We start from the raw sequence: 26,819 nt of genomic DNA on the forward strand, positions 1-26,819 counted from the left end.
GCGCAGTCACGTGTCGGGGGCTGGACCACAACAACGGCTCGGCGTGCAGCGCCCGCGGCCTCGCCGCTTCCTCGCGCGACCTGCCGGCTCTCCGAGCATGCTCAGAGCGGCGCCCGCTCCCCGCCCCCCGGCTCCACCGCCCGGATTTTCCGGGCGGCCCTGGGGGCGGGGCTGGCGGCCTCCCTGGATGCTCCGAGCGCAGGATGCGGTGTTCGTACAGTCGCTGGGTTCCGGTCCAGCGGGTCTTGCTGTTTTCTGCAGAAGAACTGTCCGGGAATCCACCTTTGGTCAAGGCTGATTCTGCACGATATGCGCGCCTTCTTTTCGCTTTAGCCATCATTAAGGCCTTAAACGTTCTGTGCGGGGCTGTCTGCTGAAAACCCACTCCCACAAGTCGAAACGCAGTCTTGGGTGCAATCTACAGAATGATATCGAGAAGTAAACCAAAGAAAATGCAAAACACTGTCAAATAGAGGGGAATGACTTGTTAAATATGACATCTGTTGATCTGTAGTTGTTTTTTCCCCGTGTAACAGCAATTACAAGTCACCCTGGAGGTCAATTAATTTAAGTAATATACTATAACATATCCAAAATACTAGTATAGAAACATGTAATCAATATAAAATTACTAATGAGATATTTACATTCTTTGTGTGTGTGTACTAAGTCTTTGAATCTGGTGTGTGTATTACACTCACAGCTCATTTCCAGTCCAATAAATTTTCTTTGGAAATACTTGATCCGTATTTAGATTTCATAAAATTTACAGATGAAAAAGTGGATTTCACATTCCCAATCTGTTCCAGATTTCCTTAGAAACTTTCCAGTAGCCAAATGGAACATCAATTTTACAATTTCTATTTTAGTGGATTAAAACAAAAGTAAAATTCACTTTCTCAAATTAGCCGCATTTCAAATGGTCAGCCACATGTGGCTGATGGCTATTGTATTGAACAATGCCAGGGTATGCAGATGTGAGATGAGATTATGAGAATTACAAAATGATCCTTTGGATGCCTCGCCTGGACGTGAAACAGTGACCAATACTATCCCTCCCTCCCCACCTCCACACTGCCTTCTTTCCATTTATACCAAGCACTTTTCTAGAGTTAAAGATACAAAAGGCTTGAATCATCTCTATCCCAGAGGAAGTCACTACCTAGTGTGGAAATATTTTTTAAATGATTCTATCATAACGTAGAAATAGTGACATGTTCATATGCAACCAAAATACAGAGAGGAGTAACTGGGACTCAAAGAATGAACAGGATTGTGTCAGGTGGAGAATTCCAAGCAGAAAAAACAGCAGAAAGCCAGGACCGCACAGGTCTAGTGAGGTTAGTGGGGAGGGTACAAGGAAGAGGGGGCTGTGGACAAAGTAGAATGAGGCTTGGTTTTTATCCTAGCTGTTGAAACAGATGATTGAAACCTCATCTACTGATCTTCAAACCCCCTCACATCCCCACCCACACTCCAGACACATATACATACACCCCTGTGGACATTACAGCCAGACCTTGGGTATCCATGTCCCCAAGCCCTGAGATGGGCACAGCCAATATGAAGGGTGTGGGAGAAGAGACTTCTATGATCATGTACCCATTTGTCAGTCAGTAAGTGGTCACTAAATGTTAACTTTGTGGTGTGAGGGAAGAGGGCACAGTAAGTACACACTTTCTGGTCTCAGTACACATATGATCTAGTTGCTGTCACTTTCCCCCTGATCTGTCATCTCATTGCTCTGTTGACACATTTTTTGAACAACTACTTGGGAGCGAGGTACCTCGTTCCTTCCCTTTCCCGCCAGGATAGGGCCAACCCCAGCTGTATCTAAAACCTTCCACCCCGTGGTAAGCTCACATGAGCATCATTTTAATCACTCGATGGTTGAATCCTAGGTTTGGATGGGGGATATACTTTGGAGATGACTCCTTCTAACGATCCTTATGGAAATGTTGACAAAGCCCCTTTGGTTGCAATGAATGGTGTCTGTGCCATCCACAGAACATATGTCATCAAATAAATAGAGACTACACAAATACTTATGTACACGTCTAAAAACCTGTAGACAAATTTTCTTGCCACACCCTGCTGCTCTCACCCTGGTTTTATAAGTGTGAGGCGCTTCTCTCCATAAAAAATAATATGGTGGATTCTTCATTAATCCGAATAATCAAACTTTTTCCCCAGTGCAGAGTTTCTCTCTTTGGGTTAGAGAAAACGGATTTTTACACATCGCGTTTGCTTAAAGCGAGGCTGACCCCGGCCTGGTGAGCCCCTCCCCTTGGACTCCGCCCTAACCACGCCTGCGCACGCCTACCCCGCAGCCTCTGAGTCTCCGCGAGTGCTCGGCCACGCCTCCTCGCCCGCACCGCCTCCTTTCCCCGCCCCAGCCCGCAGTCTATAAAATCCGGAGCGGCGGATCGCGCTGGGGAGTGGCGAGTGGTTGGGAGCACTGGGCATGCTCAGCGGCGCAGGTTTTGGTCACAAGTAGGAAGGAGCTAGTGCAGGACACCGGCAAAGAGAAGCGGGAGCCGCCGCCGCGCCGCGGCTGTGGGGGCCGCCGCCGCCGCCTCGGAGCAGGAGCGGGGCGGGAGCCGAAGCGGGCGAGCGGCCAGGCCGTCGGGCAGAGGGCCGCCCAGCCCGCCCCCCGGTCCGCCGCCTCCGTCCGCGCGGTGCACCCGACCCCTGGGTCGGTCCCCCGGGCGGCGAGGATCTCGCGCCGGGGAGCCGGAGCGGACCGGACCCTCCCTCCGCCGGCTGCGGCCCGAGGGCGCCCCCTCGGGGCTGAGCCGCCGCCGTCTTCCGCGGGCAACTGAGTGTCCGGCCCGCGCCGCGCGCCGGGAGCCCGGAGCGGCCGCCGCCGGTCCAGAGGGCGAGGAGAGGGGGTGGCCATGGGGCTACTGTCCCAGGGCTCGCCACTGAGCTGGGAGGAGACCCAGCGCCACGCCGACCACGTGCGGCTGCACGGGATCCTCCAGTTCCTGCACATCTACCACGCCGTCAAGGACCGGCACAAGGACGTGCTCAAGTGGGGCGACGAGGTGAGCGCCCGGCCCCCGCCGCCCCGCGCCCCTTTGTTCGGCGAGGCCCCAGCCCCCTCGATCCGCGCCCTGCGCTGTCCTGAGGGTCCCCGCCGCGCCCCCGAGGGTCCCCGCCGAGCCCGCGGGCGTTCAGCGCTGTCCAGGGCCGTGCTCCGAGCCTTTGGCCGGATTCCTCTCTCCCATTCATTCATTCGGGGTTCGTTTCCATTCAGCAAGTGCGGAGTAGGCGCTGGGAGGGCGTGAGCATGCAAAAGTGTGACACTGGGTGCCTGGAGGAGTTTTCAGGCTGGGGTGTCTGCCCGCCGCCTATCGACCCACGGTCCCGTCTCAAAATGCCATTAACGTGAAAGGGACTAAGTTGTCCTAGAAGGCCGGTTGCTGTTAGGAATCAGGTCTTCAGGATTTCGCTTCCGCCGCACCTCATCCCGGTGCCTTTTAAACCTCCAGCTTCTCCTTCTCATCAACCACCCCCCGACCACCACTTTATAGATATAAATTAAAACAAATCATGGCTTGGTTTAATTCTAAATGGGAACTCTGAGAACTTCAAAGTTAGGATTTGTTAGTGCCTTTCCATGGCCCAGATCTAGTATATAAACTTTCCGAATCTGTGCTTCCACATGTGTGCTGCTTCGAAGTGAAATGCCTCTAGATTCTCAATATTGAACCATTGTTTATTGGAATGATTTGGAAAGCACTGCCTCCTGTTAGTTTTAAAGTCTCTTCTGCAAAAGCTTTTTATGCCTTCCCTTCCTGTTTTTAAAAATCACGTGTATATACAGTTCAAATAATCAAATGACTTCTGGAAAGGTCCATTTATATTTTTCGTGTTTTTACCTTTTGCCTTACATGGCTTGCTCAAGTGTAAATAATTTATCTCCTTGTCAGTGTTATCACTCTTTACCTTAGTGTCAGGGTGCTGCTACACCAGTGCTGAATCTCTCTCCTTGCAAAAAGTTAGTTTTTCTATGATTGGAAAATGCTTCTGCCTGTCAGTTGAAGGAATTGTGCTCTTGTAAGCTAGAAAAGTATCATGACTAGTAATTCACGTTTCTACCATAAGTGGTTTGCCATACTTTATTGGACAGAAGAGGGGTACAGTATGTTTGGTGATGATTCTTCAGTTTTAGACTAAAGCTCTTTTTTTTTTTTTTTAGCAGCATCCGACATTTTATATATTCATTTGTGTATTGTGTTTATTTTGTGATCTATCCTCTGTTCCCTCTAGATTTTTTTTCTCTCCCACACCTCCCTTTCCTTTTTTTCCACTAACAAACCCATGTCCTTTGGAATGAGGAGTTTACTGTTTAACAGAAACCATGGAGTAGAAAAGTTATCTTAGATTTAAAAAATAACCCGCTGATCATTTATTATTACTTTAAATTCTGCTTCAGTCATGTCTGGGTAGAGTGTAAGATTTTCAAAAAGAATAAAATTCCTGCCTGCCAGTATTGACAGGCCTCTTGGAAATAGGTAGCATGACCCAAGGGGAAGAATTGAGATTGTGAAGACTTCCCAGGTGGTTAAGAAAAAAGCCCCACTCTTCCTACTCCTGGAATAGCACTTCAGTGAAGCCTTGGTCTCCCCCAGTTTGATTCTGTCTCCTCTCCTTGACCTGTGGCATGCAGGGGCTAACTCTCCGTTGTGGTACCTCTGAATCTCTGGACAGAGAGAAGATGTGACTTGGGCAGGGGAGGGGGGGTTGTCTCACACCTAAGCATTTGCTGATGCTTCTGTTCCTCTAGCATCATGTAAAGGTAATCACTCTTATGTTACAGAAAATTACTTTTCAAACTGGAGATCATGATCCATTAGTGGGTTGAGAAATAAATTTAGAAGATTTTAGAAGTCTGAAATTCGTCGTTTCTTTACAGCATCTGACATTTTGACCCTTGAAGAACTAGAGTCTGAACTGCTCAGGTTTACTTATAGGAGGTTTTTTTGTCAGGTAGTGAATACTACCTGATCCACGGTTGGCTGAATCCACAGATGCTGAATGGAAGGCCAACTATGGGACTTGAGCCTCTGCGGATTTTGGTGTCTCTGGCGGGTCCTGGCACCAGTCCCTCGTGGATACCGAGGGACTACTGTGTATTATTTGTGTACTGTGTGTATTTTATGATCTCTCCTCTCCCCCTAGATATTTTTTCTCTCCGAGACTTTAAAAATTGAAATGGGGTAGGATGAAGAGTATTGGTTTATCACACATAGTGAGAATATTATGTCAAACGAGTTATTTGAGAGTGTGTGTAGGGGTGGTATATTGGGTGCATGTAAATTATTTCTTACTGTGGTTGCAGTTACGGGGTTTGGAAGTCAGAGTCCCACATTTATCATGGCAGGCCTCCCTGATGAGGTGAGCCTCTGAGAAAGAGCAGGACGTTAACACTGTTAGCCCTGATCCTTGCACATAGTGGGAACTCCCTGTCACGTCTACTGAGTAAAAGTCTGCAGGCAGGATCAGCCTGCAAGTGAGCTTGTTTGTATGCAGAAGCCTAGGAAACAACCAAGAGTCAGGCTGGGCCGATAAAAGTGGAGAAGGGTGTGGTGGGTGCCGTGGCCCTGTAGATGAAGGATGGCCCCATCAGACAGAAAGGGGTGTTTGGGACGTGATATGTTGGGCTGGGTCAGCGTGACACCAAAATACTGCTCTTTGTGGAAGTTTTGATGTTGCACTTACAGGACCATGGACTCGGATTAAAAAAGGAAAAAAAGCAGCCTAAACCCATCATTGTAGATCTGGTTGGAGGGAGAGCCTGCCACTTTGGAAATGCTTGGCGCTAGGACAGTATTTGTCTCTGGTGGTTTTATCAGGAAGAACTTGGATTTGGAGTTGCACTTGTGTTGTATTCCAAGGCTTGCCAACCACCTTTGTGGTTGTGAACCTCAATTTCCTCCTTTGGAAAATGAGAAGGTTGTTCCTCTTTGAAACTCGCCTAGGATCATCTTTAGACTGCTGAGGGAAGAGAAGGCTGCCACCAGTCACTGTGGTAAAAATGGTTGTATTGTACAAGTGTGTGTCTGCTGGCTTTTTGGAATTCAGAAGTATTTTCCTGTGAGAAGCTTAGAAACAGGCAGATTCCCAGGTCAGCTTACAGATGCGAGTTTCGCCTTTTGTGTGGCTGGTCCCAACCCATTGATCATGCTGTTATTATGGGTAATCGAAGTTCTAACTCCCAGGTACTGGGAAGATACTTCATGCTGCCCCAGATGGGGGTGAGGGGGAGGTGAGACAGGTGTTCCTGGGGGCCCTGATGCTTGCTAAGCGTTCTTTTATGCAAAAAAAGTAAGCACTTCTCTCTTCACAGCCCACACACAACTTTTTAGGTACAGATTTTGTTTGTAAGTTGGAGTATGCACATTAAAAGACAAACCTAGGAAGTTTATAAACACTGCAAATGTGGCAGTAAATACGACTGTTGAATGCTTCCTAATATCCCTCTAGTGTCAGCTACCTGCCAGCCTCTTCAGCTACTTAGTGGCAGAGGCATTATCAGAATTGAAATCTGTCTGACTCCACCTCCATTTCTTAAACACATTACACCAGGTTTTGGAATATTTACAATGTATGAGATTTCATCAAAGCTCTTTTTACAGAGTTCAAACTCTCCAGGTTACAGAGGTGTCAGAAAAACATTTTAAAGGAAACATTTTTTCTGATTTTTCTTTTCTTTTTTGCCTTTCAAAGGCAAGAAGGTCAATTGTGCTCTAATTAGCAGGTAAATCCATGAGAACTTAGAGAGAAATATACATCTTTAATATTTATGAGTGCGTTATTATCATGTGTAAAACCAAGAAGAACTGAGATGGGATTTATAAAGGGCTGGCATATCATTCATAGTTTGAACTTCAAATTACCTGTGTAGGTTAAGAATGCTTACATGACTAATTAGAAAATGCAGAGCTTGTTAATCAGTAAGATTATGATCCTATAGCAAAAATAGCATCCTAAGCTATAAATCTAGAATGGACAAAAGCATAGTCGTTTGAGTCTAATTGAAGGTTCTGTGTAGCTTTGGACAAAGTGCTTATCTCAGTTTTGTCATCTGTAAAATGGGGAGAGTAATACCTTCCTTATAGAGTTAGTAAGATTAAATGAGATAATGTTGTTGGAATGGTTTACAAGTAAGTGCCTAGTCTTTTAAGTAAGACTCATAAATGTTCACTTGGAAATGTTTAAATACCCAGGATATCTCATTTAAAATATATCATTTAAATAGCCAGGGTTATTGGGGAATGAGGCATTCCATGTTTGCCGGTTTTTAACTGAAATTTGCCCATTCAGATATAATTGTATTCCATTAGCTTAGTAATTGTTTATGGTATTTCTGAACTGCATTTCAGAATCTAAATTGTGTTTTTAAAATGCATTATTTGACAATGACTTCTTAGAATAAGGTATTGAGCACAAATTACTCTGAGAATTCATGAAGATTCCGTAGGTCATTGTGTGCTCTCTGCACACGAAGCACAGTTGCTTCATCTTTCTGTCTCTTGCTGTCACTGTGGACATTAGTTTATCAGCATTTACTGATGTGTCTAAAGCACGGTGGTGAAATCCAGGAAAAAGAGTGAAATATGGTTGGAGCTTTCTGGTGATTTTTTTTTTTTTTTCAAAATTACCTTTTATAACCAAGAGGTTCATTTTTGAAGGTTAGAGAACCAGATAACTGACTGTGTGTTCAGTTGAGCTTTAAATAACATGGATTCGAGCTGCACTTGTCCACTTATACATGGATTTTTTTTCAATAAATAACGTACTAGAGTACCACATGATCCAGACCATAAAATTTATATGCAGATATTTGGCTGTGGGGAGAGTCAGCACCCCTAACCCCATCATTGTTCAAGGGTCAACTGTGTATTAGGAATTGAGGCTAAGAATTTAAGCTTGGCTTAAATGTGAGCTTGACTATCACTTCTGGTGTCCATCTCAGTTAGGGATTTTTTCCCCCTGTTCATTTTGTGTTATATAGTTTTATGTGGGCTTTCTTTTTAAATCAATTTCATTGAATTATAATTTACATACAATAATACGCACCCATTTTAAACATAGAGCTCAATGACTTCTAACAAGCGTATACAACCAGATATCTGCAACCACAGTCAAAATAAAAAAATAGGAAACATCTGTGTATATATAACACTTCCATCACCCTCCAGAAGTTCCCTTGTGCCCTTTGCAGACGTGTGAGACACACAGCACCCCAGGTGATTCTGATGCTTCAGGCAACATCTTTGGGAAGCTGCCCTAGAGAATTAGGGTCGTTATTTATATGAAGAGAAGGGAAAGCATTCCAGGCAAGTGAACAGTGTAATAAAGGCAGAAAGGTGAGAAATAGCATTGGTGTGTGAGCGTTCTGTGCCTGGTGGTGTTGTCAGTGCGGTGAACAGGTAGGATTAGTTTGTAGAGGTCTTTGGATACGTAGAGGTTTTGATGTACTTTAAAGATATGGCGAAAACACAGTGGGAGGAAAATGTTTATTCCTTCTGCACATGTGGCTCCCCTAGAACATGTTTCTGGACTCCTGAACAAGTTACCGTGACCCCACCTCATCACTGTTGAATTCCTCTTTGTGAAGAGGAATGTCCAGGATATCACTTCTAAAGGTACCACTTCTAGGAATGTCTAGTAGTGGTGTTAGCAAATGTACTAACTAGAAGTCTGTAGCTTCATTTTGAAGGAGAAACCTAGGTAATGTTCAGTGTAAGGCCCCATATCTTGAGAAAAGATGTCAGAATATTATCTGAGCCTCTAACATAGAATTTGTGTTTCTGTCTAGGAAATCTTTCATTATCTAAGGTTTTCTCCTGTATTTTCCTCTAGAAGTTTTATGGTCTTAGGTTTACATTTAGGTCTATGATCCTTTTAGAGTTAACTTTTGTATATGATGCAGGGTATGGATTTTTGGGTTTGGTTGCTTTTGCACAGTGCCCCAGCACCACTTGTTGAAAAGACTATCCTTTCTCCACTGCTGAAGGCCCTTGCACATTTGTCTAATATCTGTTGTCTATGTGTGATTTCATTTCTGGACTCTGTGTACTGTTCCATTGCTCTATTTGTCCTTATGCCAATACCACACTTTTTATTGCTATAATTTATAATAAATTGTGAGATCAGGTAGTCTTGCCTCTCCAACTTTGCTCTTTTTCAACTCATTTTGACTTTTTTAGGTCCTTTGAATTTACACATGAATTTTAGAACATCTTGGCAGTTTCTACCCAAAACAAACCCTACCGGGATGTTGACTGTGGTTGCGTTGAATCCGTAGATTGTTTGGGGAGAATTGACATCTTAACAATGATGCTTCCAGCGCATGAACAAGTATATCCCTCCACTTGTTTAATTTCTCTCATCAGTGTTTTGTAGTTTTCAGTGGACAAGTCTTTCATGTCTTTTGTCAGATGTATCACTGAGTGTTTCACATTTTTTTTTATTGTAAATGGTATTACTCTTTAAGTTATAATTTCTGATTGTTGTTGCTAATATATTAAAATAAAATTGATTTTGTGTATTTATCTTGTATCCTGCAACCTTACTATACTGTTTTTGAACATAGGGAATACAGTTCTAGTAACTGTTTTAATGTCTTTGCTAATTCTATCATCTTTGTCATTTAAAGTCAGGTTCAAATGACTTTTTCTCTACATTTTGAGTAGGTTTCTCTGCTTCTTTGCATGCCTGGTAGTCTTTGATTGGATGCCAGACATTGTGAATTTTACCTCGTTGGGTGCTTGATATTTGCGTTTTCCTAAACGTATTCTTAAGCTTTGTTCTGGAATATAGTTATTTGGAGATGGTTTGATCCTTTCAGGTCTTGCTTTTACAATTTATTCAGCAGGTCCGGAAGAGTGTCAGTTTAGGGCTAATTATTCTCTTCTGCGAAGGCAAGGCCTTCAGGGGTACCTTCCTCAATGCCCTGAACTAGGAGTTATTCCATTCTGGCTGGGGGGAAAGCACCCTGTCCCAGCTTTGGGTCCTCACCTCTCATGTGTGGGTCGATTTACTACCGAGTCCTTAAGGGGGGACCCTCTGCAAATCTCTGGAATTGTCTGTGCAGCTCTCTTCTCTTTGGTACTTGGTCCTGTGACCTCTAAATTACTTGGTTTCCTCAGATATTCAGCTCTATCTCTTCAATTCGGGGAGTCCTTCCCCCCACCAAACCCCCACTCCCAGCCTGGGCTCTGCTTCACCTCCCTGCCCATGATCTAGTGCCTCTCGCCACGCAGGAAGCTGGGGCATTTGTAGGGCTCACTCACTTTAAAATTGTCCCTCCTATCACAGGGATCTCTGCGCTTTGTTATCTGATGTCCAGTGTCTTGAAAATTCTTTTATATATTCTCTCTTTCTGTCTTTTCTGGGGGGGGGAGGGGTGAAATTGATCGCTATTACTCCATCTTGATCAGGAGTGGAAGTCTTTCTACCTTTTCTTTCAGCTCTGCTCTCCTTTGTCTATAAACTTTGTCCAAAGGCTAGCTACTCTCATGGTTATATCTCCAGCAACCTAGATATAGCCAAGTTTTTAAAGTCAGGATTTTCTTTGCCTTTATGCTGTAATGTTCATCACTTAGTACCACTGTTATCCTATGACTGGGTATTTGGTGAAAACACAATTATTTTGAAGTTTGCCTACATGTTTAAGAATGGACTAACTTGAAGATGGGAGTGCAGCCCCAAGTCTTCCTCCAAACAGTTGTGTGATCTTAGATACAGAACTTAAATTCTTTGAACCACAATTTTCTCATCTGCAAGAGTAATCAAAAAATTCTATCATTTGGTTTTGAATTGCATGCTTTTATATATATATATAATTTCTAATTGTATCGTTTAACAATTTGACTGTTTCAGAATGCTTTAAATGCCACACAAATGACAAAAATCAGGAAATGTGTACAAGAGATGGTAGAATCCGTTTCCTTATCCTGTCACCTTTTGGGTTTTAGGATTTTTCAAAGAGAACGTACTTTACTGGCTACTGAAAAAGTAATCTAATTACAAACCCATAGATGTTAGGTTTCTAAAACCTTTTCCTTAACTTCCTAAGTAAACCTGTTTGAACCCCATAATGTTTCTATAAAAAAAAAAAAAAAAGCAAGATATTATCACAGACTGTTTCCTTCAGAAAAACTGAGACTTAAGCTTCACTTATATGTGGCAAACACTAAAGGCTTTATTTCCATGATGGATGACTTTTAAGTATTTATTGAGTGACTCCTGTTTATCAAGGACTTACTGTGGTAGGTCATGGGGTTGAAGAGAGAAACCAAGGGAGACTCTGCCTGCCCTTGAAGAACTCCAGTGGCATGGCAGGGTCGGGGGACAGGCTGGAGGGAGGAGGGGAGGAGTTTGCTCTGTGCCTGGAGATCCTGGGAGTCTTAGAAATGGGGGGCGGAGTGGGGGACCTCCTGGGAGGATCTCAAAGGGAGACAGAGAGCGCACGGGAAGGGTGCGTGCAGACGTGCGACTGTGAAGTGCCTGCAGTTGAGGATCACTGCCGTGGTGTGGGACCAGAGCAGGGCAAGGGGAGTGGCTAGAGGCTGAGGCTGTCGAAGGTCCTTTGTTTTTTGGGGGGTTTTTTTGTTTTTTTAATTATTTTTTTTATATTGGACTGTAGTTGATTTACAGTGTTGTGTTAGTTTTAGATATACGACAAACTGATTCAGTTATACATATACATATATCTATTCTTTTTTTTTGAATTTTTGAATTTTATTTTATTTTATTTTTTATACAGCAGGTTCTTATTAGTTATCCATTTTATATATATGTCAAGTGTATATATGTCAAGGTCCTTTGTAATGGACCACGCCAGGAGACGTGGTATTGTCAGTCCAGGAATCGTACAGGGAGACTAATCCTGGGTCCCTTCGGAGGTGGTGGGGAAAACGGGCTGGGAGGGTAACTAGAGGCTGGGAGCTCCCACTGCAGAGGTCACCTCGATGCTGAGGGAGGGGAGAGAGTGTAGCCTGTGGGGATGATTCCTGGGGAACTGCTTGGATCTTCTGGTTTGGGACCTCCTGGGTGAAGGAGCCCAATGCTCATACAGCGGAGATGCCGGGTAGACAGTGCAGAGGGAGCTGGAGCAACATCTGAGCTGGCCGTGTGTGTGGCAGGGCAGCCGCGGGCCTAAAGGTGGGGTTAAAACCAAGGAGGAGCGCGAGATGACTAACCCAGAGAGGAAGCATGGCCATCACCTCCGAACCCTGCTGATACACACAGAAGGACCTGGACGTGTGTGGGATCTGGAGAAGGACCAGTGGGGGCAGTAGGACTGCCCTGGGGGCAGGAAGGGTGGCAAGCTTTCAAGAGGGGTGCGAGGATAGGAACGGAAGTGAAGCCGGAGTTGGCCGGTTAGGGGACTGGAGGCTTTGGCAGCGACCTATCTCGAACATACTAAGAACTTGGGAAAAGAGCAAAAATTGGTTTCCAGCCAAAGTAAATGGCCCAAAGCCCATGCATGTTTTCACAGCTTGTAGGGTCCTTGAAATCTTGGTTATGATTTTCAGAAAGAAACAGAATTGAATTGGGAAAGCATATGCATTTTGGTTACTTAGTAGCCACGGGGATTGTGTATTGAAACTGATCATAAAGGATTAAGTAATTCAGAATGATGACCCTGAATCTCCTCCACTTAAAGGCTGGGTTTCTCAGACATTGTTTCAGAAGTTAAAGAAACATAAATAAGCGTCAGACTTCTAGCCAAAAGAGCACATCTTTTATAGGTATTCAGAAAACTTGGTTATCTAGGTTGGTGTATTTTTGCAGCATTCATATGGCCACGGCTCTACTCTGTTCGACACTGTTTGGAGAGCTTTCTGTGTTCTTAGATGTTTGTGTCTGTTATGGTCAGGATTTAGAAATTAAACTTATTTCCACAACAAGATTACAAAAGAACCCCCAAACCAGATGTTCCTAATTACATAAATGTTCACACAAACCCACTGTCTTGTCTCCCATCCCCCAGGCCCTTTTTTCAGTCCTTTGGATTTAGTTAACACCTTCCTTTTTTTTGAACTGGATGCTGATTTAGCAGAGTTAAAACAAACCCTGAAGGCAAGAGCCTCTGTGAAAGTTTACATTTTTTAATTTAAAAAGTTTTTTGCTTGAAAGGATACTCTGAGCACTGTAAGCCTCAGAGCGACGTTAAAGAGGTCATTTGGGAGTGCTTCCCTCATTTCCCGCTAAAGCGTTCACGTATTTACACAAGTCGGGCACTTGGAAGGCATATCGTCCAACACACCATGCGGCAGCAGCCCTGCCTGTGGTCCTCCCTCCATGGCTGTGTGAGTGGTATCCAGGGCTCAGGAGCTGCCGGCCCCAGAACACAGACAGCGAGAACTAGGAAGCAAGCAAAAGCCCTCTCAGTACAGAGTGCATGTACTTTACTCCTGGAAGCCTGTCTCAAGCCCTCACCCGGAGATTGCTCACTTTATACACAGTTCCTGCAAGCTGGTCATTTCCTTCCTCAGTTCAGGATGAACTACAAAAAAATCAGTCGAGGCAGCAATGAGAGACCAAGTTGGAGAGCAGCTTGGAAAAGCAGATCTAGACACGGCAGCCGGTGCCTCCCAGGGCCTTGCTCTGTTAAAGAAATGAAATTGCCCCGAGTCTGAAGCCTTAATAAAAAAGTGGAAGTATGTTTAGTATCTTCCTATTGTAGCAGAAGAGGACGTAATCAATTTTAGAAAGATTTCCACTGATGTATGCATACAATTTAAGAGATCATGTGCTTAGAAGGGGTGAGCTTTAGGTAGCAAGACGATGCATTTGAAAAAAATTCCCTTCCTGGCAATGCAGTGTGTGTAATGTCTTTGAGAGGGAAAGAAAAATGGATGGTTTTATACCACAAGAATTTCTGGAAGAGTTTAATGACAGACATAGTAGTTTAGAGTTGGAAGGGACACTTTGTTAGATTAGAACATGTTCCACATGTCCATAATTGTAATATTTGTGAGGAGAGAGGGGAAATTAAGACTGCTCTGGCCTGGGTAACCACTTCCACAACTCCACAAGGCACTAGTGTGGGTGGCACCCTTGGGCATGGGACAAGAGAGGTCCTAGTGTTGGGGGTTAGCCAAGGTTGCTCTGAAGAGGTAGCACTTGACTAGAGCCCGTCAGGAGCCAGCTGCTTGAAGGGACAGCTACACAGAGGTGCTGTCCAGGCCCTGGAGTGGTTGGCTGGCGGAGAAGCAGAAGGAAGGCCTGCGTGGGTGCAGCCTGGGGGGCGGGGCTGGAGTGGAGGGGCGGCACACGTGGTGAGGGTGCTAAGATGTGCTGAGTCTGAGCCATTTGAAAGTGTCCGGGAGGGGGGTGACTTGACCTGTGCCCGCTGTCGCAGAGCTGGCGGTGTTCCGCACGAAGTCTTTCCTTTTACTGAGACAGCGAGTACCTGAAACAAACGCTGCGCGAAACAGTATTTGGGTGAAATAGTACTTCCTTTCCCATGAATGACATATTCTGGTATTTATTCTACTCATTTCAATGTTTTTTGGTAATGTTGATTACAGGCCACCATGGACCCGTAAGAACACTTAAAAGACACTGTTCTGCCTCAATACGTGTCTCCCTGCCCGAGAGCTAGAAAATAATCACTAATACGTGAGGATATGTGTACTCAACTACCACTTTAGGCACTTGACACGCATTATTTTGTGTGCTCCTCCCCAGTGGCCCCCTGAGGTAGGCGTTATCCTCATTTTATACAAGAAAAAAACACAGATGTTACTAAGATTCAAACGAGGCTCCAACCCGAGACAAGGCTGGAGGTGGAAGGGAAAGGAGTAGGGTGTGGGGTGGGGTAACAAGGCGGGTGGGCTGCTTTGATAAAGGTCTCGAGCAACAAGTGCAAGCTTCGGTGTTTTTGGTTACCAGATGACCAGTGGTTCCCTCCTAGTGAAATGCCAGCTGCACTTTCAGATCTGAAAAGTCGAGGATGTGTGGTCAATTTCTCGGTCCGCAGGGCAAATGCTAACAGGTTTAGCGATGTGGCTGCGGCCTTTCCAGCTAATCTTCTGCTGGCAGCCTAGCCCTGTGAAAGGGCAGACACAGATGAGCCTCTGGGGATGAGGCTGACCTCACTTGATAGCTATGCTGCCAGGCGGACCTTGTCCCAGGCAGCAGGTAGTGGGCCAGCATCAGAGCCCCGAGTCAGGAGCTCTGGTTTATCTGTTTGAGGTTGTAATCCTTTCCCGTGAATTCCAGGTATGGCAGGAAGGGGTTTGTATTAGCAGGTCTGCATCCTGCAGACCCTGTCTTCAGCAGGTCAGAACTGCTCTCTTGGTGGGACCTGCCTCAGCATCCAGGCACCATCACATGCGGTCATGAAGGAGACCCTCACTGTGGTGAAATGGCATTGGACTTGGAGGTCTGGAATCGCTGTCACCTGCCCCTGGGGGCCCAAGGGCCCCTCTGAGCACAGCAGTGACTTAGGAGTTGCACATCCTGTTTCGGCACTGGCTCTAGGTCTCTTCAGAAAGCATCACCCTCCCTTTGTTGGGTGGGTTAATCTATCACCAGTTCCTAAGAACTAAAGCCCTGAATTTCTCATCTCTCGATGGTGGTCCCTGAATTTGGGCCAACTTCATCTCTAAACGCACTTACAGGGACCTAGCTTGCTTTGTCAGTCACCTGCTCCAGGAGAGCCTGAGGCCCTGAGCCAGCACTGCTGAAGCCCTGAGTTCTCCTTTACCTCATGGGAGTCCTTCAGGGGCCCTGACCTCTCACCCCCCTCACCGCCCCCTCCCCAGCTAAGCGCTGCAGAGCAGTTGGTCCAAGACACCCTCTCTTGTCAGCCACGTGGTGACCAGGACCCTGTTCTCAGGAAAGAAGCGAAGAATTCACTTGTCCTCAGAACCTAGAAGCTATAGTACTAACCTGCAGGTGTTTTGAGGTAAATAAGAACTATTTATATTTACAATATTATTTCTTTAGGAGGACGTGTCTTCTGGCTTAGGTTTCTGAGTTGCAGAGTGCCCGTGTTGGTGGCCACAGCAAACATCCCCTTTGGTAACGTCATGTGATGTGCTCTCTTTTGTGAGGTTAATTTGTGGGAGCAGACTGGTTGGGTTCCACTTTGGTTCAGAAATAAGGTAGGAGTGACTTAGCCTGGTCTTTATAACCATCAGAAAATGAAAACTGACACACGCCTGAAGTGTAGTGGCATGGTTAACAAAAATCAGCCAGTGTCAATTCAGAGGCCCAAAAAGTAAACATCTCATACCATTTGTAGGACATGAAAGAGCAGATCGGCATGCAGGACTTTCCTTTGTACCAGCAGTAATGCATCAGTAAGTGTGTCCAGATATAATTCCAAGAGGTGGTTTTTCTCGGGTTTAAGTCCAGTGCTGTCCAGTACAACTTCCTGCAGTAATCGAATTGTTTGCAATATCCAGTTAGGGACTTAGGAACTGAAATTTTTATTTTACTTTAATTTTATTTTATTTTTTATAAATTTATTTTATTTATTTTATTTTTGGCTGCATTGGGTCTTCGTTGCTGCTTTCTCTAGTTGCAGCGAGCCGGGGGATACTCTTCATGGCGGTGCACAGGCTTTTCATTGGGTGGCTTCTCTTATTGTGGAGCATGGAGTCTAGGCGCACAGGTTCAGTAGATGTGGCACATGGGCTCAGTAGTTGTGGCTCGCGGGCTCTAGAGCGCAGGCTCAGTAGTTGTGGTGCACGGGCTTAGTTGCTCCACGGCATGTGGGATCTTCCTGGACCAGGGCTCGAACCCGTGTCCCCTGCATTGGCAGAGGGATTCTTAACCACTGCAACACCAGGGAAAACCTTCTTTAATTTTAAATCTAAAAAGGTCACATGTGCCTAGTGTCTACCACAAAGGAGAGGGTGTTTTTTTTTCCTTTCCTTTATTGAAAGCTGTCTTGTCCCCTTTATGAGATTCATCACAATTTTCCCTGCTCTCTCCTGAATCTTAAAATTTTTCACTGAGGCTTCATATTACTAATCTTGGCATGTGAAGAATTTGTTTTGGTAATGATTCAAGAAAGTTACTTTACGTAATCGTATAGGAAATTCATCATTTTACGCAGTGTTAAAATTGAGATTAATGTATTATACATAAAGAACCTCCTGCTCTGTTAGCTGAAGTCCTGGTCTAGGACACTGGAGGAAGACCAGGCCAGGGCAAGGCCACGTTTATTTTGTGTAAACTTTCCTGGCATGCACCCTGTGTTATTCTGTGGTATAAAATGGCATTTCATAGTGGGGGAAAAGTCAGAATATAGCAGATACTATAAGAATTTGATGTAACTTTATTTTTGGCCTGTGTGTTTCTTTCTTTTTTTGAAGTATAGTTGATTTACAGTGTTGTGTATCAGGTGTACAACAAAGTGATTCAGTTATACATACATGTATATACACGTCCATGTATATGTATACACATATATATATTCTTTTTCAGATTCTTTTCCCTTATGGGTTATCACAAAATATTGAGTATAGTTCCCTGATGTAACTTTAGAGTAAACTACTAAAACATTTCCTTTTGGGGAAAATAGAGCAGTTTAAAATAACACTTCAACAGTTATAGTCTTAAATGTCACCATATACAAAGGGTTCCTGGACCTGTGGTGGTCACCTCAAGTTCACCCACTGTTTCAGGCACAGCTGCTCTTCTGGTCTTGCCACGCAGGTCTTCCCTGTTTCACTACAAGTGATTTTGAATCCAAGTAGCGTCGCCTTTGGTTCTAGCACCCCTTTGGGTGCTCCAGGCTTGAGTATCTTGCTAGATACGGAAATGGGTGCCATCCACCTGGATGGTTGAAAGTGCTCAAAAATATTGGTCATTAGTATTTTGCTGTGTGAGGAAACCATCTTCTGGGCAGAAGACACAGTCACTAGCTTTAAAACAGTTTACAGTCTAGAGGCGGGACTACTGTGACATGGTCTCCAGGGGTGGGCCCGGTTTATCTGCATCTCTGGGCAGCCAACCAGGTGATCACGCTGCGGTCAGGGTGGTGGTCAGGGGAAGCACAGGGGTCGGGGGTGGGGGCTGTATTTATGACGACCCTCTCCTTTGCCTGGCCACCCCCCTCCCCCCAGGAAACCTTCTGATACCCCAGGCGGGACCAGACCCTTCAGCTCCCTTGAGTTGCTGGCTGTCCTTTCGGCCACCTGTGAGCTTGAGAGCAGAAGCTACATCCACCTGGCTCTGTGCAGTGTTCCCGGCACCTGCCGACCGCAGGACTTTGGGTGAAAGGACAGAGGGTGTGGAGGCAGCAGGACACTGTGCTTCAGCACTGATGGGTCATCAGCTAGTCAGAGCCTTATCACAAGATGGCTGTGGGCCTGTTCAGGAGTCGGTGTAAGGAGAAAACCGGGTCTCTTAGACGCAACAGGTGGTTCCAGCCGAAGTCCAGACTGCTTACTGCTTGGGCCGGTGGAATGGAGGAGCTGGCCCTGAATCCTGAATTGTGAATTTCTTTAGGGTGGCTGCGGACCCCGCCCCGCAGCCCAGCCCTCCTGGGCTGAGCTTCCCCGCACCTTCCCCCTCCTCGGCCTGACCACCCGGATGCAACCCCTTCTCCAGGGTGTAAGGAGGCCGGAGTCTTCATCCCAGTGCCTGGGAAGCAATGTAGGACCTTGCTGTCCCCCAGGGACACAGTGATGGGTTCCCTCTCTCCAGAGGTCAGACACATGATAGGTTAAATACTTTAGAGAGGTGGCCCAGGGACCTTTGTATAACATTGTTTCAAAGGAATTTGAAAATTCCTTTTTTCTAATGTACACAGAAATTGACAGAGGAACTTTCTCAAAGTACAATCTCCCTAAATAAGGAACTGCCTGTAGCTGCTTCTGAGTCTTATGGAACTAGATTGTTTCCAAATTAAGTGCTGTTTTCACCTCAGCGCTGATGACTTGAACTCATCAGTAAGACAACTCTCGGTCTATTCAGGCTGCTGTAACAAATACCACAGACTGGGTGGCTTAAACAACAAACATTTACTTCTCACAGTTCTGGAGGTTGGAAAGTCCATGGTCAGAGGTGCTGGTAGATTTGGTTTCCAGGTGAGGTCCCTCTTCCTGGCTTACAAAAGCTGTGTTCTCACACAGTAGAGAGAAATCATCTTTCTCGTCTCTTCTTATAAGGGCACAAATCGCGTCACAAGGGCCCCACTCTCCTGACCTAATTACCCGCCCCCCCCAAGTCCTCACTTCTAAATACCATCACATTGGGGGTTAAGGGCTTCAACGTAAGAATGGTGTGGGGGGCGGTAACATTCAGTCCATAATGACAACTAATAAAAATTCATCGAAAGTTTATTTTTGTTGTCATTTAAACCTGCCAGGCTATTTCCCTATGGTCACTAACATTTTTTCCCCTTTTATATTCCTTAGCTGAAGGGCAAACCAGTCTCTTGAATGGTACTATTTCTGTGATAGGGAGGGCTGACTCAGATGCCTTCCACCTGGACGGTGGATCTGCAGACCAGAGCCCCCCCATCAAAGGGGGGCTGCCCAGCCCCAGCCCCTCTGGACCCAGGCCTCCTTCTGGGTTTCCGGGCTTTGGTTTGTTTTTAAGGCTGGGATCTGGATTTACATGTGAAATGTCAGGTAGATAAGGTAGATAGTGGATGTATTGTTGCTTGTCTCTTTTATGATACGCCAAAAAAAGTACTTTCTGGGGATTGGTCTGCCACGTGCCACAAGTTTGCCACCTCTTCTCTGTCTTGGGGTCTTGTGCAAAGGGTGCTCTCAAGTGTTTGCCTGAATGGTCCAGCTCCAATCTTTTCACTTACCTATGGATGATGTGTGTCTTATTTTAACCGTAAATAGTGAGTCACAATCTTCACTATTAATACCAACTATCATGACTTACAGCATGCAATTTCAGGGAAAACAAATGCAGGTTCTATTTGTACTCTGCCCAGAAAAGTCTTACTTTGGTATTTCACTCTTGATATTTTATCAGAATTCCACCAGGTATTGTTATGAATGTGCTAGTGCACCTTGCATTGTAAATTCTGTATGAGTTCAGAGTGGGGAAGTGGTCTTAAATTATTCCTGAAAAACCAAAACAAAATTGCCAAAACTCCTAAACTGACACCTCTATATTGATTTTGATTTAACTGTCCATTAGTGGGGCTCATAGTGGGATGATTAAATAATGTACCAGTGAGGAAGGATAATCTACCTTGATTAGAACGCGCAGGTAACCCCTTTCATAAACTTACAGTAAGCCCACCGAGGAAATACGTTGTAAAATGCGACTACTACTTGCAACTGCAGTTTACAGAATCCTGGCTTTGAAATACTTCTTTCTCGAAGTACAATTTGTCAAAATGGGCATCTTGACCTTTCTAAAAGGTATTAAGTAGAACGGGGGAAGACGGAATCACGTAAGAGCCCTTGTCCTCCCACAAGGCCACTGTTGGCCATTCTCTCCAGGTTTTCACATTATGCAAACCTCACTCACTAAGCACCGTTGTGTAAGCAGATGTGACTCCTCAGGACACTGTCATCCTTTCCAACCTTCACGTTTCCCTACTTTTCCTAAAGGTCACATCAAGCACGAGTCTGGAGGAATGTTCATCTTTCTCTCCTTTATTTTCAATAGGTGGAATACATGTTGGTATCTTTTGATCATGAAAATAAAAAAGCCCAACTGGTACTGTCTGGAGAGGAACTTCTTGAAACTCTGCAAGAAAAGGGGGAAAGGACAAACCCAAAGTAAGCTGATGTACTGAAGGCTTCTTTGAGAGTTTCTGAAACTGTTAGAACCACTGGAATATCATCTTTCCTTCCACGTACAGGAGACAGGAGAGCACAGCAGTTTAGGACTCGGGCTCTGGTTCCCAGTTGCCTGGGTCAACTCCTGCTTCCTCTGCTTAATAGCTGGGTACCCTTAGGCGAGGTACTTAACTTCTCTGTGCCTCAGTTTCCTCAACTGTAAATGAGGGATAATAATAATACCTACCTCTTAGGGTGTAGACATTCTAAATACGTTAATAAGCACTTAGAAGAGTAAACTCAATATAAAGTCTGTTTACTATTTAAATTTTTTTTTTTTTAATTGGCAGTTACCAAGATCACAAACCATGGTGTCAGAGAAAACTTGCAGATGGGTTTTGCTTGGCTGGCAGGATGTTTTTAAAATATTTCTTTATTTCAGTAGACAGAGGTGAAGGGGGCATGTACCTCCAGTTCATTTTTCTACCCACTAAATTTTGGGAGGCTGGGTTTGCATTTGGAACCCAGTCTTAAACCGAAGGAGGCCTTAAATCCCCACGTCCTTCCCCGCAGAGTGGACAGGCTTGCTTGCCTTGGACAGTGCATGCCCTGTGTGTGTCTCAGTTATTTATAAATATTTTAGACCCAGCGCTTGTAACCATTATGTAGTTGAAAAGCTGTGGAAGATTAACAACCACTGAGAATTGTAAAGAGTTCTTGGCTTCTTGTATACCCAGTGGCTTCTAAATTTTTGGAAGCAACTTTTTCAAAACTAAAAGTGGAGCAGACTGCAGCAGAAGAATAAGACGGACTGAACCCTTTTCTCCTCTGTAGCCACCCTACCCTTTGGAGACCGGAGTATGGGAGCTACATGATCGAGGGGACACCTGGCCAGCCGTACGGAGGGACCATGTCTGAGTTCAACACGGTCGAGGACAACATGAGGAAGCGCCGCAAGGAAGCGACATCTCTACTGGGGGAAAACCAGGCCCTCTGCACAATCACTTCGTTTCCCAGGTTAGTCCCTGTGTCAACGTGCATGGCTGGCATTTCAGAGCATCCGGGTATCAAGAGAGCAGATCACAACCCAGCACTTGACCCCACAGCTCTCATGCTTTGCAGACGGTTCATCCTCGTCACACCGTGTCTGATAGAATCTGTAACATTAGAGCTGCAGGCAGAGTCGCATGCCAGCCTCTGCCAGTGGTGGTGGTGGCCGGGGGGACTGTGGAAGGACCCGAGGGCCACAGACTCCGCAGGCCGAAGGGAAGGAGCAGTGCACAAGGAAGGATGTGCGTTGACCCCCAGATCAGATCAGGGGGCTCCAGATGGGGGGCTGGCATCAGCGCTCCCAGGGTCTGTTGATACATATTAACAAAGAACAAGGGAGTCACTGGGTCATGTTTGGATTGTGCTGAAAAGATTTAGGATTTGTCATCCAATCTACTTATGGCTAAAGTTTCATAAGAGTAAATATAAGGTAAATATGAACAGTGAAATTCTGTCCTTAGCTTAGTATGAGGTACGTAAATATCACACATTTATACGTAGGACCTGTACTCAAGAATGCAGTTCTACCAAATTGTAAATCTGGTTATCTCTGCTAGATATCTGTCAGATTGTGGCAAAGTATGCTTACCTCCCCAAAGTTCAAAAGCACTTTGGGGATTGGTATCCGTGGCCTGGAACACTCTGAACTATTTTTATGCCTTCTTTTTTTTTTCCTGATAAATGTCCACGATGAACATAGGCATTCACAGTCACACCACTGGTCTTAGGACACTTAAAGGGAATTTTCTTTTTTAAAATCTCCATGGTCACATATAAATAGTTGAAACCTTATTTAAACAACTCATCAGACGTTTAGAGAAGTATCTTTTTCCTTCTCTTAAGTTAGTATGAAGGGAGGAGAGTTGAGCTAGGAATAAGTTTTATTCTAAAAATCTAATTTTTTTTTTAAAAGCCTAACCATATCTTTTATGATGAGAGGGCGTTTTTGGATTTGTAAACAAAACAAAGATAATAATTATTTGTTTGTAGAAGCCTCACCTTACATCCACAGTTAAATGATAAGGGAAGTTTTATTTCGGGATCAAGAGGGAGAGAGGAAAACTCAGTTTCTTCAGTGTAAACAGGGTGATTCTCTTTCTGTAAACAGGTGCAACTGTAGTGTGGCCCAGTAACCCAAACAGTGGTCATGTAGCTGTTTACATTTAAATCAATCAGACTTGCATACAGTGAGAAGTTCAGTTCCTCAGTCTCATTCGCCTCCTTCCACCTGCTCAGTACCCATCTGGACAATGCAGGTCATGAGCATTTCCATCCCTGCCGAGGTTCCGTTGGACGGTGCTGGTCTGGAGGAAAAGCGGGGCTGGGGGTGCGGGTCTGAATCCTGGCTGCCCGCTTCCTGCCAAGTACACACGTGCTTCACCAGCCTGATTCCGGTCAGCAGAGAGCCCCCCAGATCTCAGTTTGTCACTCTCTGCAAGGGTTTTTCCTAAGGCTGCAGGCTGTCAGTGAATAATGTACGGAGCTGCAGGAACTCTCAGGAGCCCCCATCATAGCTGGGGCTGTTTTCCAGATAATATCGGCAAGTTCAGTTGCTGTTCACAAGGCGAACGTGGGCGGCCAGTTTTATAAAAGGTGAGGTTGAAAATAAGGCACCGGCTAGCCTTGGCTCCCAAGCCAGAAGTTTCCCACTGCCGATCTGCACCCTGCTTTGTTTCTGTGTTGGAATTAAAGCTCTTCTTCAGGTCAAGTGAGATAATAGGGTTGGGTTTCAGCCTCCAGAGGGAGATCTGGGGGTGGACAGGGGCACTGGCAGAGAACCTGCCTGATCTGGAGGGATTCATGAGGTGCCTGGCAGAGGCAAGAAACAGGAGGCCTGTCCCAAGTCGAACCAGGCTGATGGGGAGGTGGTGGTATGCAGGGGTCAGAGCTGGTAAAGGAAGACGCCTCAGAAACTGCGTGGGGGAAACAGCCAAGGCGGCCAGGACGTAAGTAAGTGCTCTGCAGACCCTGAGTGGACGGAGGCTTCTGATAAAATCAGCAAAGGGCTGCAGTCACAAGAGAAGAGCTTGGTGAGCAAGACAGACTGCAAAGGCGTGGCTGCAAGGGGCACAGTGTTTGCAGAACACCTGTGTGCCGGACCCCTGAAGAAGGCAGCGTTACACATGCACATTTTTAATCCCTGAAGACAGATTCTATCTCTTTAGTTCTTCAATTTGTTGTAGATTAGGCTGCCCTGGGTTCACGCTGCCCGAGTTCAAGCCCAACCCAGTGGAAGGAGGAGCTTCCAAGTCCCTCTTCTTTCCTGATGAAGCGATAAACAAGCACCCGCGCTTCAGGTGAGTGTGTGGATGACTCGGATCCCTGGATCCCTGCCCTGGGGGTGCAGTGTCCCTCCCGCAATCATTACTGAGCGGTTCCTGAATTCCAACTCCTGTGGTAATTAACCAGAGGAGCCGCAGACCCACAGCTACGCCTGTTCTCGGTCCCCCAAGGCTGCTTGGTTGGTGCTGCTTGTTTCCAGGCTGGATCTGCCTGTTTTCCAAGTGATCCTAAAGTTGTTCACTTAGCCACAGATGCATTTCAATCCTAGTTCTGTTAACACCTGTTTGGAGAAGCTTTCTTGTCATTATTTTTACCTTTTCCTCCTCTGAAAATTACCACCAGTATCTGTGGTCTTCTCATTCCACTCCATATACCTTGACACTAAGGTAAAATATGTACAATACCTGTGTCTATAGTAGGCACGCTCTACCTTCTGTTCCACTAACTTCTAAGTCTGTTAGTCTGTAGTTTTAAATCTAGGGTTTCAAGTTGCTTCAGGGCCCACACCAGTCTGATCTCAGCTTTGTACCTTTGAGTCTCACCTGTCATCCTGAACCCGGGCTCCTGACCTAGAGTTAGGGACCTGTGACTCCTCAGTGTTCATTCCTGAAACAGGTCTGCACACCTGCTACGTGCAGAGTCCGTGGGGAAGATAAAGACATATAAACATAGTTTCCAACATCAAGTGTTTGTAGTGTGCCAAGGGGAAGGTGGAGATATTCAGCTGCAAGAAAAGGTAGATTATGACAGGTGTCCAAAGATGGTAACACCAGAGAGAGGAAGGTGCTTCTGACTGAGGGGGTCAAAATCAGGCCTCCTGAGAGAGGTGACATTTACACCGTCGACAGCAGCACTGCCCAGTAAAACCATAATGCAAGCCACATGTTTAATTTTAGTAGTAATTTTGTAGCCACGTTAAAAAAGTGAAAAGGGTAAACTTATAGTGTATTTTATTTAACTCTATATATCCAACTTGTGACCAGTATTTTTTAATTATTAATAAGTTTTACTTTATTTCTGTACCAAGTCTTCAAAATGTACTGTGTGTTCTCCCTCAGAGCACGTTTTAATTAGGACTGGCCGCACGTCCAGTGCACACAGCCACAGCTTGCCGAGGGGCTTCTGGATCAGACATCGCAGGCTGGAGGATAGTGTTAATGCTGCAGGATGGGTGGAGGGAGTGATGAGATTCTGGGGTCCAGAGATGCCCGGGGAACATGAGTACCACAGTTTGGCTCAAGTCTTTGGACTTAACATGGAAAATGTTAGAAACATAGGGTGAGGCCAGACCACGGCAGACCTTGAACACTTGAGCTTGGTTTGGTGAGTCCCACGGAGCCGGGGATCAGGGCTTGGGCAGGAGAGAGAATGACATTCTCAAACAAGAGCCAGAGGACCTGGTATTAATGCAAAGCCTTCTTTCAGGAAGTCCCCTCAGAGTCTCTCGGTCCACATGAATTTTCGGTAGGGATGTCTTAGAGGATTAGTTTGAGGGAGGATTTCATTCCGTGTACTTGCATATTGTCAAATTCTTCTTTTGCATGATGGTTCTTAGGTGACCAACTTAGGACATTTGTTGTCTGTTTTTTAGTACCCTCACGAGGAACATCCGGCACAGAAGAGGAGAGAAGGTTGTCATCAACGTCCCAAGTGAGTCTACAGAGGTGGCGGGTGGGAGGGGACCCCCCCCATTGTTGTTAATCCTTGACTCTCACCCATTTCTTGCTCTTTTCTTTCTTTTTTTTTTTTTCCAACTAATACTGCAGTATTTCAGGACAAGAATACACCATGTCCATTTATAGAAACATTTCCTGAGGATGATGAGGCAGCAAAGGCTTCTAAGCCCGACCACATTTACATGGATGCTATGGGCTTTGGGATGGGCAATTGCTGTTTGCAGGTATCATTTCAAATATCCAGAGAGGCAAGCTGTCCTCATCCGTTTCTATTTATTTACTTCTTTTCTTTATATGTGCATGTTTCCTTTTTAAAAATCACATTTTATTCACGTTGAAATAGTAGCTAGTACTTCTTTCTGAAAACCAATGAAGTTATCTTAGTAAATTCACTGGAAGTTATCTCTGGACAGAATTTACGGAATGTACAGTTCACTACAAAGACATAGTTGTTAATGAACTTAAAATGTGAAATATTCCGCAGTCACTGTCTCTGTTCTCTCTGTGCCTAATTTTTGCTGCCATCTAGTGACTAGCTTTGAGATTGTAAACATTGCTCAGATCTTATCATTTCTGAAAATAAACTCTGGATGCACTCCAGTGAGCTTGTGATCCAAGGGAAGGATTATATGGACTTTAAATTTTTATTTTCCTGCAAGGCTATCTAGTGGTATAAAAAGAATAAATATCTAGCAGCCCATGTTTGCCTTGCCCCTGGCTAAGTTTCACAGGAGGTATTGTAGAATAGCCTTTCTCTCAATGACTTGGTTAAAACTTCCCCTGGATCTAATCAGATTACTGGCACCTGTGGCGGGGATGGTGTCCCACTTCACAGGGGACCTGGAGCGCGGAGCAGGAACCCATCGGGCTGCCCACAAGCCTGTGTCTGGGCTTTAGCTGTAACTTCTCAGGTATTTGGGTAACTCCCCTTCTTCTGGTCTCGGTTTTCTCAACAGCTGAAAGAAGGGTTTATATTAAGGCTGCTTCTAGGTCTGTCTCTGAGCTAATATTCTTTAATTGTTTTTATTAACAACAGTATTGGTTTTAACCTTTAATTTGTTTAAAATCATGTTAG

General features: G+C 45.3%; 1 protein-coding gene across 2 annotated transcripts in view; it reads left to right on the forward strand.

Moving 5' to 3' along the window:
- The first annotated feature begins 2,445 nt into the window (after positions 1 to 2,445).
- The window catches only part of GCLC (glutamate-cysteine ligase catalytic subunit), a 39,629-nt gene continuing 15,255 nt past the window's right edge, over positions 2,446 to 26,819 (forward strand). The window contains exons 1-6 of one of the 2 annotated variants that reach the window (XM_007186931.2): positions 2,446 to 3,047; positions 20,623 to 20,735; positions 21,570 to 21,752; positions 23,969 to 24,082; positions 25,660 to 25,718; positions 25,835 to 25,968. In XM_007186931.2, the coding sequence (XP_007186993.2) occupies positions 2,898 to 3,047; positions 20,623 to 20,735; positions 21,570 to 21,752; positions 23,969 to 24,082; positions 25,660 to 25,718; positions 25,835 to 25,968 (753 nt within the window). In that variant the 5' untranslated portion in view covers positions 2,446 to 2,897. The remainder of the gene's footprint in view (positions 3,048 to 20,622; positions 20,736 to 21,569; positions 21,753 to 23,968; positions 24,083 to 25,659; positions 25,719 to 25,834; positions 25,969 to 26,819) is intronic. The other variant, XM_057555171.1, reaches the window with a different exon arrangement.

The sequence above is a fragment of the Balaenoptera acutorostrata genome, chromosome 10, assembly GCF_949987535.1.
Source record: "Balaenoptera acutorostrata chromosome 10, mBalAcu1.1, whole genome shotgun sequence".
Lineage (NCBI taxonomy): Eukaryota > Metazoa > Chordata > Mammalia > Artiodactyla > Balaenopteridae > Balaenoptera > Balaenoptera acutorostrata.